At 38.1% G+C, this 21867-nt stretch overlaps 1 protein-coding gene across 2 annotated transcripts in view; it reads right to left on the minus strand.

Moving 5' to 3' along the window:
• LOC139452094 (probable JmjC domain-containing histone demethylation protein 2C) overlaps positions 1–21867 on the minus strand; it is a 102565-nt gene that overhangs the window by 42343 nt on the left and 38355 nt on the right. For both annotated transcript variants that reach the window (XM_071233409.1, XM_071233408.1), the window contains exons 3-4: positions 19027–19143; positions 8214–8420 (exon numbers count right to left, since the gene is read on the minus strand). In XM_071233409.1, coding sequence (XP_071089510.1) covers positions 8214–8420; positions 19027–19143 — 324 coding nt within the window. The remainder of the gene's footprint in view (positions 1–8213; positions 8421–19026; positions 19144–21867) is intronic.

Raw genomic sequence — 21867 nt, forward strand, 5'->3', positions numbered from 1 at the left:
TCAAAGAATCATCAGCGAAAAGTGGTATTGATAGGTCATCCCCCAAACAACTCAAAATAGATCAAAACGACTGACTTACTCAGTATTGGTAGCGAATTCTATAATCAATTTTGAATTACATTATTCTTTAGAAATAGCTTTAAGCCTGATTAATGGATGTAACGTCACTCCTGTTTTGTTATTATATACAAGTGTTAGGCATGTAGAAATTCTTTCAAAATCATGAGTACTCTTGAACAATCTCACTATTTGGACTGGTAGATTTTCATGTAACACATAAAATCTTAAATTAAAACTTAAGTTAATACACGTGACACCAACATAAAATATTTAGTGTCATCAAAATTGCACACTTAAACATTCATCAATATCAGAGAAATGTCCCTGAAGGACACTTTAATACTGTCATCAATTGATTCAGTTGAGTGTGGGTTTTAATGCCACATGGAATAGTATTACAGTAATATCATGGTGTGTTAGTACAATGTCGTAGGACATCCAAAAGAAACGCAGCTCGGAGACATTTACAAATTTGGTGAATGGACAGACCATTGATCATAATCCGAGTGACTCAAAGCCAGTCAAGCCTAATATATGAATCTATTATCTATCTTAAACCATGCTTAGATAGGGCCACCCACCCATTTTACACACACATTAAATCTAGGCTATAATTTGAATCATCTGTACAAAATACCAGATGCTAAAACCTAATTTTGATTAAACAGTTGTGATCATATAACAAATAGCAACATACTCACAGACAGTTTAACTAAAAGAATTAATCTGCGTGGGCCTACAGAAATGCAGTTTCAGTATAATCTGTAGTAGGTCAAGAGGTTATTGACAGTGAACCATCCAGCTGCTAAGCCCAGATTTCAACACAAACCACATGTAATGTGATATGTCACGTAGACACTACAATGCATATTTACCTGTACTAATTTCAAGGATAAGTTACATTACAGCTGAGCAATAAGATTAATATAAATGTAATGCTGGCCATGTGCTAACACCAAATGAGAATCACGTGCTATCTAACAAGAAATAATCCACAATTTCTGAGGATATATTGACGCCTCGGTTAAAAATACAACAAAACTGATATGTTGATTGACACTGATACAACGTAATTGCAAGACTGTTCATGATACAGTGTGTTACAAATACTACCAGAACATGAATATCTTATATCACAGGCGCAATAATCGGAAATACAAATCAACACACAAACTTGTTATTCTATTAAAATCCTATCATGATTATTTGACTTGATATCATAGGTCTACAATTTCCATTTATACCAGATTGTAGGCTGTTTTGTAGAAAACAGTCAACTAAAATGAAACATACAAGACAAATAATAAACAACTAAATATCATAGTGCATTTGTGAACTGTCAAAATTGAGGCTGTACTTAAAACCACTGATGATTCTGGCAAAACACAGGGAGTTTGCGGGTGGACTGACTGAAGGAATGGGTTCTAAGAAAGTCATCTTGAGTAAATTAGTGAAGTGAAAGGATGAATCGCATATGTGAGTCACAATACAATGCATTGAACTTGATTGTTCCTATTGCGATATGCCTCCAACATTATATATATATCAAGTCTCAGCCAGAAACACCCGTGGTTGATGAGTTGGCAAAGATCCACACTGTCACAATGACACACTATCAACCAGATCACAAACTGTAACTACCAGTTCATTTCCCCCACACACAGACAGGATGGGTAGCTGGGGATCTCTTCTACAGGGTTCACCCTGACAAAGGTAACAAAGGCTCCTACCAACCCTGCACATACCCATATTTTCTACTTTCACGTGTAAAAGTGCACTATCCTGACATACATGTAATGAGGGCTGTCAACACTATTAAATTGTTTCATACATGGGAGTTCACACTGGGGTTAGGCATTGAGGTATTGAGGTGTTATGTGTTTAAGCCTTCAAACAAGGTAGTGGCATTATGATCTCCCATCCTGTATGTTTAAACTGTAAGATTACAGGGCCTAACATTGAGGTACTGGCATCAAGATCTATAAAAAGGAGAACACCAGGGCCTAATATAGATGGGCATCAAGATAGCCAACTCATATGTATAAACTGTGAAATATGGATTAACATTGCGTTCAAGATTATTGCACTTATATAGTGACGTGTGTGTCCCTGCTTGTACTAGTCCGGACTAATGCAAATTTTTTAGTGCTAGCCCACTGAGATACTATTCTGCAATTTAACATGAATACCCCCTTCAGACGCAGTATAATGACTCCCAGCCGACCATTCCTTGTTTTAGAGCCCATTAATGCCGAGTGTCAGACAGGGTAACAACAAGTACCATCTTTCGGGTAACAACAAGTACCATCTTTCAACATCTTTTGGTATGAAGCAGCCAGGGATCGAACCCCTGACCTTCCGCTCTCTAGGCAGATGCTCTACCACTTAAACCACGGAGGTCATCATGAATTGTAAGACACACTAGAGCCCATACTGAGCAATAGACATCAAGATCTCCCACCCTGTATGTATAAACTCGAGGACACCAGGGCCCCTCTATTGAGGTGTTATACAGTGGTGATGTAAGCAGGCCTGACTCGCGAGGGGTGATGACCACATGTTTGTGAGCAAGTCTTGCTCAAGGCCGACACTTCCTCTCTGCAATAGCCCAAGTTCGCAGTGCAGTGTTTACACGCACACTCCCTCCATTGTTTACTCACAGTCCACAAGGAATGGAGCACGGTTTTCACAAATGCAAGCTTCACAGACTGATTCAATATTTGCGGCCACGTGAGCACCTTGAACGCAGCACAAGGATCAATCGGCAAATCTTCAGGTCAAAAACTTACTCCACCACAATTCGAAGCAAAAACTATCCTCATCACTTTCCTGTCCTATATTTGAAAAAGCACGAACTTCCATTCTAGAATTTGAAGATCAGCAAAGCAATCAAGAAGCTGTGTCTCCTCCTTGTCTAGAATTAGCATACCATATGTTACCTGCCAGGCAAGGTGCAAAACAAATTTGACTTATAAATAGACAAAGTCTGATAAAAGGGCAGAGCTGTTTATTTGACATATGGTACATTTCAATCACTTACTGTGTTTTACCTGTTCTTCTTTAAAGAACACAAAGCTATATCAAGTCTACATCAGCATCCAATAGTAACCCACATGCAGTCAATGTCTCCCATCCTTATGTACAACCCCAAATGTCCTCCCACCCATGACTGGGAAACATGTAATACATGTACACAAGTTGTCCACAAAAGAAAATAGCTCTCTTGGGTGAATCAGAGCATAGCTGTTTAGAGTGATAAAATGTTCCTATTAAGTTTTCTGAAAAGAGTGTCTCCATCTTGCTTTTTTGAACATGGGAAAAGATTGTATTAGGTTTCTTGCTGTATGTATAATAGGGAATTAAAATCCATCTTTATCTGGCTTCATGTGCATGGGTCATGCAACTCGTCTGGCAAGCTTGTTTATGTAAAGGCTAATACTTGATAGTACAAGACTTCTCTGTTGAGCCAGTGACAAATGCATTTCCCTCCCCGTATGATTCATATTTGAGTGTGTAATGTACTGCTCTGTCAGGCATGTACTTAACATAAAGAAGCTCCCTGTAAATTGTGTATGTGTACTGGAGCATGGGAATTAGGGTGCAATATTTATCAAACACATAGGTCATCTTGCAATTGACAGCCTTTTAAATAATATGGATCTTGGGTACTATAAGGTAACGCATATGTGTAAGAATGCACTTGACCATTAACAAGAGTTATCCTTAATTTAAAAACTGTACGACTATCTTTTCTACTTCACCCAAGATTTCAATCAAAACAAAAATCCCATCATTTATAACTGCAACGTTTTCTATCACATGTCTAGTATACACTTTACCTCGCACTAATATGCATCAATCATGTTAATACAATTTATTTGCCCTTGACATTGAAAAACTACAGATAGTCCATCCAATCACTCAAGGAAAGGATCAACACAAATTCCCTCCATCTAACTAGGACTGTGTTATACCAACCACCTAATGATAACATCATTTTGCATCAATTTGATAATGACTACCCTCCCTGCCCGGCATCACCCATTAGAGTGAACCTCCCTCCTGTACAAGAATGTATTATTTAGGCAGCATCATAAATATCAACTAGCAAAACTGGTATCATCCCCTGTAAACCTTCGTGGGTACTCAAGCAATGTTAAATCATCAGCCTGGTATCAGACCCTCCTTAATTGATAGTGGATACTGTTCTCTTTTCCAAGTCTACTGCAGAACAGATAATCGGATGTCCGTGGCAAGGCCACCTCCTTGTATCCATCCCACTAGCCCCACTTGACCACAATCTTGAGGGGTCTATGGTAGAGACTGCAAACCACTCACTGGTTATCTCCTGCTTTAATGTTGCCCAACCCCACCCTTCCTGCGACAAGTTCAACACCATCAAATGGCCAAACAAAGGGCCATGAAGCCGCACAGATAATAGCTGACAAACAGGCAAGATGTATCCGAAGATAACAAGGCAGTGGACATTGATCACCTACACGCAAACAGATACAAAGAGCAGTGTATATATTGCCTAGATTGGATTGTCAAGGGGACAGCCATTACACCAGCCACCAAAATACCAATCTCTGCCACAGGGTTATTACAGTGTCAAATGGCAAAACAAGGTGAAGGTCACAGTCTGGTGATGACTGCCAAGGATGATGACAACTTGATTACTTTAATTCAATCCACTCCAAACTACAGTGGAACATCTGAATGTTTCACATTTCCTCCAAACCACCTGGAGAAGTTTATGTTATCAACCATCAAATGTAATGGTATACCTTATATTTCATGACAAGTGGCATCCATAAAGATAAAAGTTATTGTCAAAATATCTGACTACAAAACGTGAAACTGATAAAAATGATAATTGTACTTTTTTGATGAGTATTCCATCCTGAGTCCATTAACCTTAATGACAAACATCAATTTTCCAAATGCATTTCCAAACAACATACTTGAGCCAGTACTACTGGCAACATTCAAGATGGTTGTAATCATGTTGCACAATAGGGCAATAAGTTCCCTTCCCTGTTTTCAAGTGGAGTCAACTATGTCCCCCAGTGGTGTAAACGGATATGAATAAGCTTTTTCGGAAGTTTGTACTAACATTAATATAGGTCACGACACACAACAGTTGAGTCATTCTGGATACGGTCAAAACAAAGGCTCAAAATATATTTCATAGAAAACAAAAAATTCTTTAGAATATACCCCAGACAAAATAACTTAAAAGGGACTGCATTCTGCTCGTTCAAAATAATATTCTTTCATGCTGTTAATTCAATGTGGTTACAGAATTACCTTTGCCCTTCATATAGTGTCCATCTGGTTGCAATAAACTCCTTATTTTGTACCATGCTTCAACATATTCAGACTATTTCAGAAATAACATACAAGCACCTGTCGCAGGCAGATCAGGAAATTAATGACAGAAGATACTTCACAGTTATAAAATCCTACTGACAGTTAGAGTGAAACCTTCACACATTCAATGTAATTAGCTGGCCATGCCAGTCAATTTATAAGTGTAGAGATGTGGATGAGGTGGTATCATGAATCATGTATTATTTTGGCTTGCACATGTGTGGTTTGTGTTTGCGAGAGAAAGCTTGTGTGTTCAGTCTCTCCCAGTGCTAGTCTCAACTATATTTGTCTTTCTGTAACAGTTGAGTGACAATATCTGGTTTCTTGGCTAACAAACTCAGATCCTGCCAAAAACATCAATCGACTCCAGATTTCTGCCCCTTTTTCCTCCTCTTGTTCTGACATTTCTTTCTTGTATTGAATCATGTAATGTCATGGTGCACTTTCAAAAAATCCCCATTTCTACACATTTGTTCTCTTGTGATTTGACAGGGTCTTGTTTAAATTTTTCACCACTTTGGTTTCCCGTTGGCGCAAATAACTTAATGTTGAAATGGCAATTGGACATTTTAATAGGATTTCTAATTTCCTTCACACAAAATATATAATTGGATTTTTGCCACATAAAAGCTTGTCACCTGCGAAAGCTCCAGTTGTCCAAAAGGCAATAGACACGTTAAAGTCAAACCATCTGTAAGCATGATTAACTTCAGACAATATCATCAGGTGGCATAAATTTGCAAGCAATTTGTCTTTGTAACATATGCAAACCCCATGGAGGTTTGGGTGAGTTTGAAAAGGTCAACTTTGGAGTGTAAGTTAGATCATTCATCTTCCCTAGTATTTCAAATGTCAGGGCAAAGGGTTGCAAGTGAGTCAGCAATGTGGGCAAATAATCTCTACCAAACACATGAATATCAATGGCCCTTGTTATCTTTCAACTTGTACATCTACTTCAGGTGCAGGGCAGATGACACTGTCTATACGTGCATTACAAGGCAAATACAACTGCATCTACAGTGCATCATCATTGATAGGTATGGATGTGTGCCGAGAAAACACTGGCACAATGGCCAAAATCTTAGTCTGAAAACATATGGTCCTGAAGGTGTTTTTACTGCACATGCACACGCACATCCACACTGGCTGTAATACGTGTTTGTGTGTCCTTGAGTTGGTGTGAACTAGTTGCATGTCACCTTCAGTAACGTTACAGGAGCAGATATGCAAAAACAACAAACAGAAGCACTACTCTAGTGCTTGTCAGCGGCTGACTGAGTGTGTACTCAATGCTTGCCTGCGTGTACATTGCACGATTTGACACGTCTGTGTGGATGCATATGCATGCATACACAACACGAAGATGCAGTATTCTTCAACACAACTAGAACATGTATAATGCCCTTCGCAGCGCCTTCTGGAATACTCCCTGGCATCAGCTTAACTTAAGATACTTACAGTGTAATAACGTTGTCAGGGAAGATTTACATTAAACACTGGGTGGTACCCAGGTGCTTTCACTTAAACATGAAGCAACGAAAGCCACATGAGTCACACTAAGTAAGGTGTCTTGACAATGCACAGAATGAACAATACGACAATTCACTTGCATACTACTATTGTGAATTTGTTCATATACTATGGGAGACGCTTTACACTATTTAGCAACATAACAAGGACCATTAACAAAGTGAAGTAAGGCTGTGACTGTCTGTTGTAAGTGGCTGATAGTGAAAGCAGTTATTCATGCATCTTGAGAGTGATGACAAATTGAGAAGAGCATCTCACTGAGAGTTTGCAACTAAAATTAATGGCAATCCAAACACAATGTCATCACAGCAGCCTTATCGGCCTCCAGATTCAGAAAAAGCTTGAGCAAACTCGGACATTTGTTTATAGCAGGAAACCTTATGATTTATATCAAAAGAAACTGGAGCTATTTTTGACAAAACTAAGGCCAACAATGGTGTCACCATGCTGAAAGATTTATGTGCTACCTTTTTAATCATAATGTGTTGACACATCACTAGCAAGACAAACCATAGATAAAATGTTTAGTGACCAACATGATTTCCACCTGAGGAAACTGATTGATGGCTTGTAGATGTATTTTTATCCTCATATCATCAAGTCTGTTGGCAGGAAGACATGATTGAACATCCTGAACCCTTGGATCTATCAGTGGCAGGAGGTAAAAACAATCCTCTTCAGAACATCCATCAGCTTATAAATAATTGACTCACAAAGGTCAGGCAAAAACAATAATCCCAGTAAATATTTCACATCTCATAAACAGGCCAACTTCAGTCATAATAGTTCCAGTAGGTAAGCTTCTTGGAATCAAATAAAAAGAAAATTAACAAAAACTGTTAAAAGGTGTCTGGACCCCTTCATTAAGTGAATGATATGAATCCTGTGTAAACATAAAACTGTCTGAATGTAATCAACAAGTACTTGCTGACATTCCACAAGATGTAGACCTCAAACTTTGTCAGCAGCAAGAAAGAAGTCGTCCCTGTTCATGTTCTTCCCTTCTTCCCGTGGCAATGGAGTTAACTGAAAAGTCCAGTTTCCACCCTTGCCGAACTTTCCTGGAATTTCTGGGATTGATCAAGCGCCACCATGGTGAATCTGGGATTTAAGCCTACAACCACAGAATTCTGGCACACCTTTGGGAACCCCGGCACGTAGGCAATTTGGCACATGTTCTAACAACTTTAAAATTCCAATGAAAGTCTTCAAAATATAATAGTGCATAAAATTTATAAAAGTGTGTGTACCTTAGTAGTATGGTTGTATGACTGTATAACTGCTGTGTACCACTGGGTGGTACCCTCAGCGCGGTACACTTCTACACGATAGCCGACAAGAACAGTAGGTGTGGTCAACAGAATCCGCTGCCCATCCTGATAGTCCACCCAACTCTTCACAGCCTTCTGTACATCACCATACTGTAGTGCAAGCTCTTTCTTTGCTTCCTCTCCCTCCTAAAAACAAACAAAACAAAACTTGAGTGCACTGAAATAAATTCTTAATAATACCCATCAACACCTGAAGGAAGCTATTAACTGCAAATGGCAGCATGTTTAAAAAATATTTTAATACATTGTGTGCAAATACCTGTTATCCTAACTTCAGATCTCATTAAGAATAAGATCAACTGAAAGTTAATATATTTGCTTGAATGGTTAAGTCTCCTGCAGATGTTTTCAAAGTGAAACTGTTTGTCACAAACCATATCTAGAGATAAAGTGCAGCCTTATAGCTGCCAATAACTGTCATTAACAGTAAACATCAAATACTTTCTTGTCTAGGAGACACGACTTTCCTGGGCATCACTGTCAGTACCTTTTATTTTAACATATAAGCTTGCAACAAGCAACTTAAATACTAGACTCGTAACTTATTTCCAAACCCAAGTTAAAAGTTGTTCCATATTCACAGATACAATCAAGTTTGGATATTTTTTCAAATATACACATACTACCAAAGGAAGGGTACAGCCATGATCTGAAAAGGTTAGAAGTTATGAACCCCTAGTGCCATAGCATAAACTAGTATGGACTGCAACAGACACGCTTTAGTACAGAATTCCTCGACACAAATACAGCACAGTTTCACATGGAGGACAAAATGGCCGATATATAATAGGTATGGCTGTTATTCTGATATATTCTAATATATTATCAGTGATGCAAGGCATGAACTAATCCAAAACCAGCACGTGGAAAACATGATAAACGCCTGTCCAGGGGATTACAGTGAACAACGTGGAACAATGACTAGTCATGTAACAATGCAATTGTGAGCTTGGAGGAAAAAATGCATGTAATCAAATTCTCATTTCTCACTCCCCCGCTCCCATTGTTATTGTGCAAAATTAATATTTTCTAAATAGGATGCAAGACATGTGGGAATTCAATTATGTCATGACTTAACAGAACACCATGAACATGCAAAATGCTGTATTCATCCAATGATCTAATCGGAGAATTCTGAGTTCTAATTGTGAATGAATCACTACTGGAGACACACATCTGAATCATTCCAAATTTAAACAGGGACTCATCCTTACGATGTAATTGACACAACGTGATAAATCAAATTTACTCACATTCAAACTGATGACACTAAAGACGGATGACACAAAGAATTGTCTCCAAATGTGTTGAAGAAATGTGGCACCAGATAACACATTCATCTTCATTGTTATGTTGAATGTCTTTGTAACAATGGCTTTTTACATTTCAAAATAAGAAAGAAACAGATATAGTTTCCTACACCAATTCATGATGTTACACTTGAACAATCATCTAATTTTTAAAGAATTCAGATAAACATTACAAAAACATATATAATCTGTCTAGACATGCCATTCATGCTTGCCAAATAGACAAACAGGTTTGTCAACTGATTTTTTAAAACTTAAAAGATTTATAATAATAAAATAATAATAATAATAATAATAATAAAAATAATAATAATAAAATACAATGGACAGTCCAATATTGATAAAATGTCCAATGTAATTTTTCTCCAGAAACTTTCAATTCACTAAAAAAAAAAATAAGAAAAAAAAAATGCATAATGTTCCAGAAAGCTGTTGTCCAATACAAATCAGTAACCCAACTATCCACATAGGCATACAGCTCGTCAAATGATGCGAAGGCATCGTGTAAACACAGTTACTGAAGTACTTACTTCAAGGTCTGAAATGTATCAACACCTGAACGAGAGTTACATCACAATAAGGAGATGCTAATAATCCACAGAGAAGACACCACCTCCTCCACAAGTGTCCAGGCAACTGTGACATCTTACTGGCCCTTAGATGACCCTGGTGTGAGAGACTGGCCTGACAGCAGCAGCAGGGCCAAGTGGACACAAGCTACAGCTAACCCAATCAGGGCATATGACTGTGTCTCAATCACTCATTCACTCACTCACACACACAGCCAGAACAAACATAGGCAGCAACACTCTTGTTATTGGAATAACAATATCTTCATTTCGCCGACTTATCATTATCGATTGACTAATGGAAAGAATCGGAAGCTGTTAAGTGATAACATGCTAATTTTGTGTGAGTGAGTGGGTCCAACAATGTTTTGAATTGTTACTTACATTATGGTGTGTTGACTTAATGTAGCAGGAAAGCCCGAAGCACTGCAGGTATTAGGCGTTTTAACTCTTAGAGAAACCAACAAGAATGGGCATGGTGCTAACACAAAAATGGTCATTAATCAGGAGGAATCTGGATTCAAACACCCCCCTCAAAGCTGAAGACCAGACAATCCAGTGATTGACAACATGATGATTGATCCATGCATTTGGGATAAGATGGCATGCACCAACCATAGAAGCCTGAGCCCACCCCACCCCACCCCCACCCCCCCACCCACCCAAAAGCATAGTTGCCTTTTACGGCAAGCATGGGTTGCTGAAGACCTTTTCTAACCCAGATCTTCAAGGATGTGTGATGTGTGATTTCAAAGCATTTCATGAATTATGTATATCCATCAGTGTAAAATATCAAACAAATAAATTCAGCATTTAAACTGAGTAACTTCACTACTAAAACTTGTCTGAGCAATACATCATCTGTAAGAGCAAGATTTCCTTAACATTTCTTTCTGAAGCTGTGGCATAAAAAATGTTTTATCAGCTTTCTCTTGTCAGAACAGTTCATCCATAAATTACAATGATCAAAATTAAAGGGCAGACCTGGGGTCTCCTTGGAAGTTTTCTGATTTATCATACAGGGATAGATATGGCTACCAGTCTGTTGGTCAGTGACTTGTTAAAATCGAGAGGGACTAGTTTTTCTCTCCAAATCTAGATACTTTACAACTATTTTGAAAAGACCTGGGGAGATGATGTGAGCCATAGTGTCTATCCTTGCCATAGTACCTGAATCTCATCTGAAAGACCCCTGACTTTTATTCTTAATTTTGATCACTGAATAATATAATTTCAAACCTTTTGATAAGGGTAAAATAAGATGGTATATTATCTATCATGGACACCACTGTGAGTATACAGGTAAATTAAGTCACATCCCATAAAAATCTCAGTTCACAAACAGTATCCCTCAAATTCGCACCAGAAAAAATTCTAACACTTTCAACAAGCACCATATGGATTACCAGATATTATCTGTAGTGACAGATAGCCAGTGTCCTTCTGTTATTGTTCCCTAACCTTGCTTCTAGGACATACAACACTGGTGGACTTTGTTATTGTAACGCCACACCACAAACATGTGAGGAACAGCACCATGCTTCACTGATAAGGTAATCAATCAAGGCAATTCTAGGCAGGCTGTTTGATTGACATGGAGGGTGGCAAGACAACATTTCACATTCTTGTTCATTTTCATATCCCATCTTCACTGATAAACAACATCTTATCTTCTAACAATTCTTCCTACCATTTTTCAAAAGACATTTGATCCTTTTCCCACACTTCTGCTAATCACTTCCAACCATTTCAAAATTCCCTATCTCATTATATTAATTATTTTTTCAATAGAGATTTGATGATGAGAAAAAAGTCTGTTCTTTATTGCAAACCACAGCAAAGAAATGTACAGTTTCAGGGGAATCATTTTCAGGGAAAAATCAATGAAGATACATGTCAACAATAATTTAGACACAATCAACTCGATATCCTGCATTAGGCCTCACTTTTGCACCAATCTATGCAATATGGATATGGCATCACTTGGAATCAGTGATCCTGGCCACCCTATCCTGTTAGTCACCTTTTACGACAAGCATAGTCGCCTTTTACGGCAAACATGGGTTGCTTAAGACCTATTCCACCCTGGATCTTCACGGGGTGGGACAAGGATGAGTGACTGAAGACCTATTCTTCCCCGGATCTTTATATGTATCAGCCTGAAACAACTTTACCAGTGTTCAATCAACCATTGATCCAGAAGCAAAAGAACAGACCATTAATACGTAATGACCTAATGATAAATCATGCAATGAAATTTGGCAGCTACTATGGTACAATTCTGAAAGCTTCTACCTTCCTCAGAGATCAATGTTGGGCCACCACTGAATCATGACTAATCTTCATGTCTTCACGAGTTCAAACTTCGGCAGTCCATGCTGAAGGTCACACCTACCAGCTGGCAGAATATCCATAGTATTTACCGAGTTAGATATATCATATCACCACACAATTCAATCTGCTACAAAGTGCTTGATGACTAAAATCGTTAAAACTGACATTGATATTCACAACAGCCTTATTTTGATTCAATGAATATCAATGTGTAATTAACTACAAACTTCTGTATTCAAAGGGCCTACTACTGCTGTGACATGAATAGGTTTACTTGTGAATTCCATGCCAGCAGCTAATTTCCATAGCACACAACTTATCAGCCACGTTTGTATATAATGAGAAAGTGAAATTGCTACTACCTGAGTGAGTGTGTGGGCAATGCTATATAGGAGTAGAGCTTTATCTCCACGTGGTGTAGTACGTGGAAGGTTGGGCATATCAGTGACCTGGCATATGGCTTATCTTATCATGCAAGTCCATCATCTTTACATATCTAGACTAGAGTTCATGAATATTCTCAAGCGATTAATCATATGACCATGGTTTAATATTACTAGTATTAGATATCTTAAGTTTTGCTTTTCTTAAAAACTTAATACAAGTTTTCACCCAGGATAATGTTAAGATGAGCATTGAAAGCAAATTCAGAAATGTTCTGTAATTCCTGTACTAGCAACCCCATGCCCCTGAAATACCTACATCAAATTTGATGATCTTGATGTGGCCCAAAATCCAATGTTATAGCCCAATTGTTCCTTCATACAACAATCCTTGATTCACTCATAATAACAGTGTATGGACTAATGTCTCAGTCTGAAAGGATAACCCACTGCATTAATTCCCTACATGTGATCAATGTGTGAAGTCGAAGTTTCACAATCTGTTGTGCCATAGCTGGAATATTGCAAAAGGTTCCCTAACTCATTCAGTTGTAGACAGGTCATTTGGGACTAGCATTTTATACAACTGAATAAGTAAAGAACCAACAGGCCTGTATTTGAAGTTCAACATAAAGTCTCTTCTACAACTAAGTATACAAGCAGTTTCTCATTACCTCAAGGGAATGTGTCAAACTGTGAATAAAAATCAGTTGTGAAAGTAGCAGCGCTGAAATGAACAGCTTCTCCTCGGGGACTGTGTGACCTTGGGATGAACTTCATTTGTCACTTGTTGGGGAAGCAGAGGGTTGTGATTACCAAGTCTGTCCTGCTCACAACCTAAGACCTGCCATATAAATCACCCTCACTGTCCAGACATAATGTTGTGTTGAGACAAGGCATTATGCATAAGATACTATGGGTGTCATTAATCCGACCACGACTGGGATATATCACTGCAAATGGAATTTCTACTTCAGGGAATATCTTTTAGTCGATATTCTTCACTTCAAAATTCCATGGTATCAGTGTGTGCCACAACATGTCTGCCCTGTTGTTCATCGGTATTCATGAGAATGCTGCATGGGATTCAAGAATCTGTTCCAATAGCCACATTACAACATAATCTCTGTGCATTGTAGTCTTTGCCTACTGTATATGAATGAGTGTCTGCATTGGTCAGATTGTATCTCAGTATCTGAACACCACTGACACAAACTTTTAACATCAAAATAACCATTACTGCAAATGTAAGATGTAATTTTCCTTCTATTTTACATAAGATATTAAATCTCATTTACAATCACATATAATCATGTGTTAGACACAATGTTTCAAGAAGACTCCCATTTCAGAGTATGTGTTCGAAATGAAACATGAAAGTCAACAGTCCTTGTCATAGCAAGAAATATGACCACAGGAAAAGAAGTACCCAGTGAGATACTACCTCCACACAACCCCGACCCATCTGCTTAATTACACTCAAACTGGCATTGAACAACCAGTTCAACATCCAGCCGATGATCAGTCTGCAAAAATATCAGTATACGAAACACTGGAAGTGATATTCTAACTTCAGACACAACAAACTAGCACAGGATAAAAAGACAAGTTTACGCTAGTAGATCGAAAGATTTTGGCACAGACTGGTTCTTTACCAACTTACACTATCTACCAGATAGAGACACCTGCTTGAGGCAAGAAGGTACTGACGCCAACTGTTTATTAGGAGCATCTGTGTGTCACTTCACCGTGATGAGGCTGTAAACTGCATTTTTTTACATATTCTTGAAAAGAAGAAAACATCATAATTCTAGATGTTTGTTTTGAAACAGCTCCAAACAGTTCAGTGAGTACTAGGCAGGTAGGTCTATGGTATAAATTTGAGGAACAAAACAGGGCCAGTGACTTGAGCTGCCACCAGCAGTTATGTGGAGCAGGCAGCCAAGCAACATGTGTTACTATTTCTACACTGATTACTAGCCTCCAGCAACTTCATGTGTTAAGCAAGAAGACATGAGTGTCTGGCAGACTGCCAACTGGAACTGACAAGTGACGTCAATGCAATCACTTGTGTTACATCACGTTTCCTCGCTTCCATCCTTCACGTAACCTCGACCACTATCTTGTAACACACGCATCATTCACAATGTCTATACACATTCTCACCTACACCAGTACCTCAAAAGTACCACAGGGAGTTGTGTAAACAATACCACCCAATAGTAAATTCAATTCCCACATGCTTTTTTACTTGGGGCCAGCTACCACAAATGAATAATACATAGCACATTTAATTTTGGCACTTAAAAACGCCTCCAAATATTTTCACAGAGTTTACATAATGTATAAAACATGAATTATTACTGCTGCATTAATGATAAGGCATCTGGTTAAGAATCATGTAACGCACCATAGTCCACGAAAATGTCACGTCAATTGGTGACACTAGATTTGTTTTCTCTTTTAGCACTGCCTCCATCAGTCTGTACCTTTTTAAAAACATGTACAACGGCACAATAAATAGAATCTGCCTGTCATGTATCATGTTACAAGGTCGCAGGTGATGTTGATCATGCTTGTTCTCACAATGAACACTGCAAGTATTGTTCAAACTTACAACCACCCTGCAAATTAGTGCAGTCATGTGTTGCCAGTCTACCTACATGACAAAAGTAGGACATTGGGTGAACATAGTTCAACATTTATTAAAAAAATAATTACAGTTAAATGTCAGGGAATTACGGTAATACCCATAATTGCTTTATCAAAACCATCTTCCCTTGAGTGATTATTTCCCTCCCAAAAGGCTAGTCATCTAATATTCCTCCCTTGAAGTTTGAGACAGGTTTTACACATTGTGGCTCATTGTCACCAAAAGTTAATTTGCAATGGATATTGCTACTACATTACAGCACGTTTTCCTACTCATTCTCCGGAGAATTATCTCATCCTTTCAAGCAAGCTAATTAAATTTGGTGAAAATGCTGCTTCATCAAAAATCCCTTTTTTGTATGACAAGTTGATGAACGACAGGACACAAAAAAGTGAAAACACAAAGCAATGCCTTGCTTGAGAAGCTAATGTGAGAAAAATTCAATGAGTTGTATGACCCAATGAAACTCTTGGAGCAAATTGTCAGATGAGTCACTGCAGAGAATGTCGAGGGCTGCCAACAACTTCAGACAATGAGGTCCTGGGTTTCTATGAAATATGGTGGCAAGTTCATGACACTTCTAGCATGACAGTAGGTGACAGTATTATGACTGGGTAACACCACGATTTACTGCCCATTATATACATAATTCCTAACCTAAAGCATTGTAAAGTGGTTTGTGAAAGGCAACATTTCAACAGCCCACTGCTATTGTGGTTAACATAACATAAATCATCCATTCCACTAACCGTAACATTCCAAACTGAGTATATGTATATTTAAACCATGCTCAAATGACCAATCTGACCTTGTTTCAAACTGGCATGAATGACGTAAATGTGTATAGAAATAACCGTTACCATTTGTTCATAACAGCCAATATTATTTTGAAGACAAAACCACAACCAATACAATTCTCTTGATCTATGTTAGTAGGATTTATATAATGTCCTACGGCAAATATATAGGCACCAGACACATATCTATCATCTTCAAAGATAAAATGCATCCCATAACATCACAAGGATCTATTGATCTTTACATAAAGCAAAGCAAGTGGATATGTATTTTTCTTTCAGGGTCTGAAAATAGATGCTAGTTTGAGGTTGAACCAGCTGGAGCTGACAGATACTGCAAGCTTGTTGGGGCTGGTTGGATGAAAAACTGGCAAAGCTATTCCCTGGTAAAATATTGATCTAGCCCGCGAGTTGATCCGTGCTGCCAGTGCAAGTCAATGGTGACCCAAGTACACAAGATATTTCAAACAAGCCATATTGATCTCGACAGGGGAGTTCCACCTCTTCACAACACTCTAATGTCGCAAGAAATTTGTTTATGTGAAATTGCGAAATGATACATGCAGGCTTTTCCAATAATAATATGGAGTGGGTGAATTTATGTCTCCAGTAACATCAGATTTAATTTGTACAGTGTTAGCAAGCCATGTTTCACACATGGCGCCTGCCTCTGTGAACGTGATGGACAAAACAGTATTGACTTTACACTAATCTCAATTCCAAAGTACAATTAATGCATTAAAAACAATCAATATGAAAATCAGTATGGTGAGTCTTGATGACACTAAAAAATAGAAAGGCTGTGATAAAACCTTTAAAAGTCTTCAAAACCATATTTTCCTGTCCAACTGTGATCAAAAGCTGAGTAACTGAGGCATGTTGTTTCCAGTTTCACAACAAAACTATTTTCACAATCAATGTCCTTAGAATCACAATATCAGCTAAACAGCATAACATCTAATTTATAATGGCAGCCTCTAATGAAAGACATGAGTCCCTAAATATTCCGGACAGGTAATACAGCCAGCATTCACAAACAAGAACGCAATCTTTAATGAATATCAAAAGTAATTTACATTAGATCATTAAGAGAGCAAACAGTGTGCCGTCCCACATACCAAAAACAACTGCTGATGTAGGCTAGCCTTGGACAAATGTTAGGTTTGCAAGGAATGCTAGATATGGATCTTACACAGTATTGTGTAGTTGATCTAATATGGAAACATCTGACAACATTAGGGCACCTGCTGAGATAGGTACAACACTGACCACTGTCTCAAATGGCCTGTGGTTGACCTGTCAAGGTGGTCAGATGGATGACCCACACATGACCTTGGGTCAAAGGTCAATGTGTGAAATGAAGGAATGCAGGTACATCCCTTCTCACACAACACATTATTGTCAGACCCCAGATCAAAACAGAACACTGTCAATATGGCAAACAGAAGGGCACAATGACATTTAGATCCTAATGTTTCCATTAAAAGGTATCTCCTTATTTACATTACACAGGGCTATTTTTCAGTCAGCATAGCACTGAAATAGGAAATAAAGAAAATTCCACAAAGGTGAAACGTCTTAGCCTTTTTGAACCCAGCCCTTAGTGGGTGTATATGTACAATGTTATTATCAATCTACCACAAGCATAGGTTCCACCATGGCTTCATTAGAGTATAATTTCATTATCATTGTAATAATGCATAAATGTCATGTTACATTCAATGTATAATGTCTCAGCCGCTTGTACCCAGACCTTAGTGGGTGTTTTTGAACAATAACCTATCTTATCTTCTCACAATGAAATTTGAACATGGTAACACTCATGCCAATGCCTGATCATAAAATTATTTCAGTCTATTACATGACCCTTGTCACCAGTAGGTGACAAAGGGAATAACCCTCTATAGAATATTCCCTGGCATACATACAATACATTTAGCGTTTATAACTGTTCACATTTCGTGTTGACTCACTGGCGGGAGATGTGTTTGTGTAGATAGGCAATTCAGCCCTGACCTTTAGTGTTGATCAGTGACGCAGCAAAATAGGTGCAACATACCAGCACATATCCATAGTCCTCTTTAATTGCAGGGAAACACCCTTCATTCCTCATATTCGTGTGGCATATTATTCACGCTTACAATTCCACAACATATTATTTGTGATAGCAACTCAACCACTTTCAAATTAATCTCCACTGAAAGTAGCACATAGCTGTTCAGACTGCAAATGTTGCACACAAAATAAATACTTGTATATGCGTAGTACATGGTCCCAAACCACAATGTGTTCAAGAAAATCAATTCAACAGCAATGAACCTTTGATAAAGATACAGCTACATATTGCAGTAAGGAGCACTAAGTTTCAGATCATAAATTTCCTCGGACAGGACTGACTGTCATCCAACATGTCCTGAAGATAGATTTTGTAATTTCGGTTATGATGTTAGTTGATAAAATCCCCAAAATGGTCCTCGACCATTTGCCTCTGGATTGTCAATGTTGGTGTATCATGGAATACCTGAAAAGTTGGTGACTTTCAAGAACCTTTATTAAAAGGGTGACATGGGTGATAGAGTATTTTTTTTACGCTTCTGAGTTGAATGTACTTATACAATATCATTCATGCTAAGGACCATAGCTGTATACATCTCATAATAGATTGTTTGAGAAAAACATGACTTGCCTGGTAAAAAGAATACTCCTTCTCTTCCACAAAGCCCACAGACCTATCAAGGAGATACTCAACAGGTTTCTTTCTCCCTGACGTCAGTCCAACTTTGTCTACATAGGATTTGTAGCACTGTAAACAGAAAAAATACTTCAATTATTAATATATCAAACCTGCATGATTTGTAAAATGTGTCTTCAAATGGTAAAATAACATGTCAAGGTGAAGCTAAACCAAGTCATAACTTGTACAAATCTAACAACTGTATTTCAGTGAAGCCATCAAGAAGTTTAGAACAGGTTGAATATTTGATATAGTACATAAAAAAACCTGTAAATGTGTTTTTTCCATTGACGTGCATGAGCAGATCACAGTTCTGATGATAAAATCAGAACGCGAAGTTCTTCTCTGTGTCTGCCAAGTCTTAAGTGGTTTATACAGAAATATTTACCTGCTACAAACAAAGTCAAACTGATATGAAATATAATGCAGCCATTCATTTTCAAATTTCTCATCACAGAACTATATGTTGAGGGAAACACTTGAAAATATTTCTGGTCATTCATTTTCATGTCAGATTATTTGTATGATATGCATTGAAAGATTACTTCAATAGTCCTCAATCATATAGGGTGTTTACATTTTCATAAATAGTTGACAAAGACCTCCCTAACAATGAATGCCATAGATAAGAAGTGTCTCCTGCTCAGCCAGATTGAACTAAACGTGTGTCAACTCCACCCAACCCATAACGAGCTGAAATCGTGTAGTGGTTGGAAGTTGTGAGCTGGCAGCCAGGTCATGACAACAATAGCGACTCAGTCCTCTCAATCACGCTTGCAGCTTGCTCAGTTGCAAGTATACCAACTTCTCCAATAGGTAGACAGGTAGCCCTGCACGCCTGATAACGTTCGCTCCTCGGCAAGAACACCCTGCAATGACCCAAATAACCTGCTCGCCATTCTCCTTCTCCCAATGGAGAATTGACATTCTATTCCTTCTTTGTGAAATGCACACAAAATCCTAACAAATATTTACTATGGGCATTATTTGCCTCCAGCTTGCTCTATCCTACACCAATAGAATTTGGCTAAATAGGACTGATTGTAATGGGAGGAAGCCAGAAAGCTTCGTACAGGAGGTAGACAATATGGAGGTGTATGAAAAGAAACACACACCGTGAGGTGGTACAATCAAAACATACTTGCCTGTCCCTGCCTGTAGAAATTTGAGAAACTAACAAAACCAAAATTTCCTGAAAATTGAGTAATTTTCTTCTTTTTCAATTTTTGGAGACCAAGTCTCAATGTACAATCTGAAATGTACAGATCTCTGACCTTTAATGGCTGATGCAATATGTGACCTCATTCAACAACTTTTGATTTGACAGCAAAGATATCCCATAAATATATGTATTTATTATGCAATATCCTTGTACATTTTAGCCTTGAAAAGGATTAATTCAGCATGTCTATTGTAGGAGTGATGTGTCCATAAAGTCTATGGTTACTGGAGAAACCAGTGCCCCACCAGAGATATGACACCAACTCAAGGCTATGAGGCATCAAACCTGTCTTCCACGCAGCAATGTTTGTCACATAACCCAAGTTGGCTTAACTATGAAAAGGATATTTGACATTTGACCATACTAAAAATCTCCCACATTGTTGCATGATAAATCAGCCAACCACAAACAAGAAAACACCTAGAAGCCTTATACTAACAGATTAAGGTCAGAATGTTTGAATTTGTATTAACAGGTGTAACTTACACTAATTCCCTCCGTTAGCCAAGCTTTCACGTTATTACATTTTGAAATCAATCGTCTTCCATGGACATATTTTCAGTAGAAGACTTTTTCTCAGTCAGTAGTGAACAGGTTCTTGGTATCAGTAGAACTTGATAAGATAAAACTGACAATATTGTTCAAAGTCCACAACCTCATATGCCACCTGAATTCAATTTCCCATAGACTGTACAGGTAGCCACAGCTTGGAATTGATTGACCAAGTTTCTTAGCTGCGAATATTGACTGAAAACTTGTATATCTCTTCAATGTACAGCACAAAAGGGTTGACAGAATGATCTATAACCCATTCGAACAGGGAAACCTAATGACACTACACATCGAAGACATGCCTGGCCCTATTCCAAATAAACCCTAGAAATAACAGACTTTCTGGTATCAGGCTTCAATCCATTCCCGCTCAATGGTCCGTCACTGTGTGCCCATGGGCTTCCATTAGCTTGTGGCATTATGTACACATACACAATGAAGGCTATAATTATATATTGATCTCGAGTTGCCTAGGCTGTCCCTTCTGACATACAGCTTGCATGTGAGCGCTCCATTAGTCAAGCAAGTCTGCTTTAGAAATGCATTGTATTGGTCAGGACACAAGCTTTAAAAGCATACATTTTCATCAGAGTTGAAAGCATGATTGTGGATAACACATTCCTCTACAACCGTTACAGCACAAAAACTCCATTACAAGGTAAATTCACAACAGTAAATGAAGTTGTATGGGGAAATATATTTTGAATGGATCCTTTTAAAACAAGGCAATCAATTGTGATTGATATGATGGTCACACTGAAAACATTGGGAACTGCGTACTACCGAGTACGGGTGTAGAATAATCAGTCACATTTGATCAGTCAACAAGCACCCTGAAGCATCAATTCATTTCAATTTCTAACTTCAATAAATTATTAATATTAAGTCCAACCTCTAACCTCCAGCTTGCACTTAAACCCTATTTAGATAATAACTGAAATCAACATAGCAGTCTATACGAGTGTAAGGAATTTGTTGGGAAATTAAAAGCTTTCACATCCTAAGGTTAACTACCGATA

The sequence above is a fragment of the Haliotis cracherodii genome, unplaced genomic scaffold (genome assembly GCF_022045235.1).
Source record: "Haliotis cracherodii isolate W230 unplaced genomic scaffold, xgHalCrac1.p SCAF_9, whole genome shotgun sequence".
Taxonomy (NCBI): Eukaryota; Metazoa; Mollusca; class Gastropoda; order Lepetellida; family Haliotidae; genus Haliotis; species Haliotis cracherodii.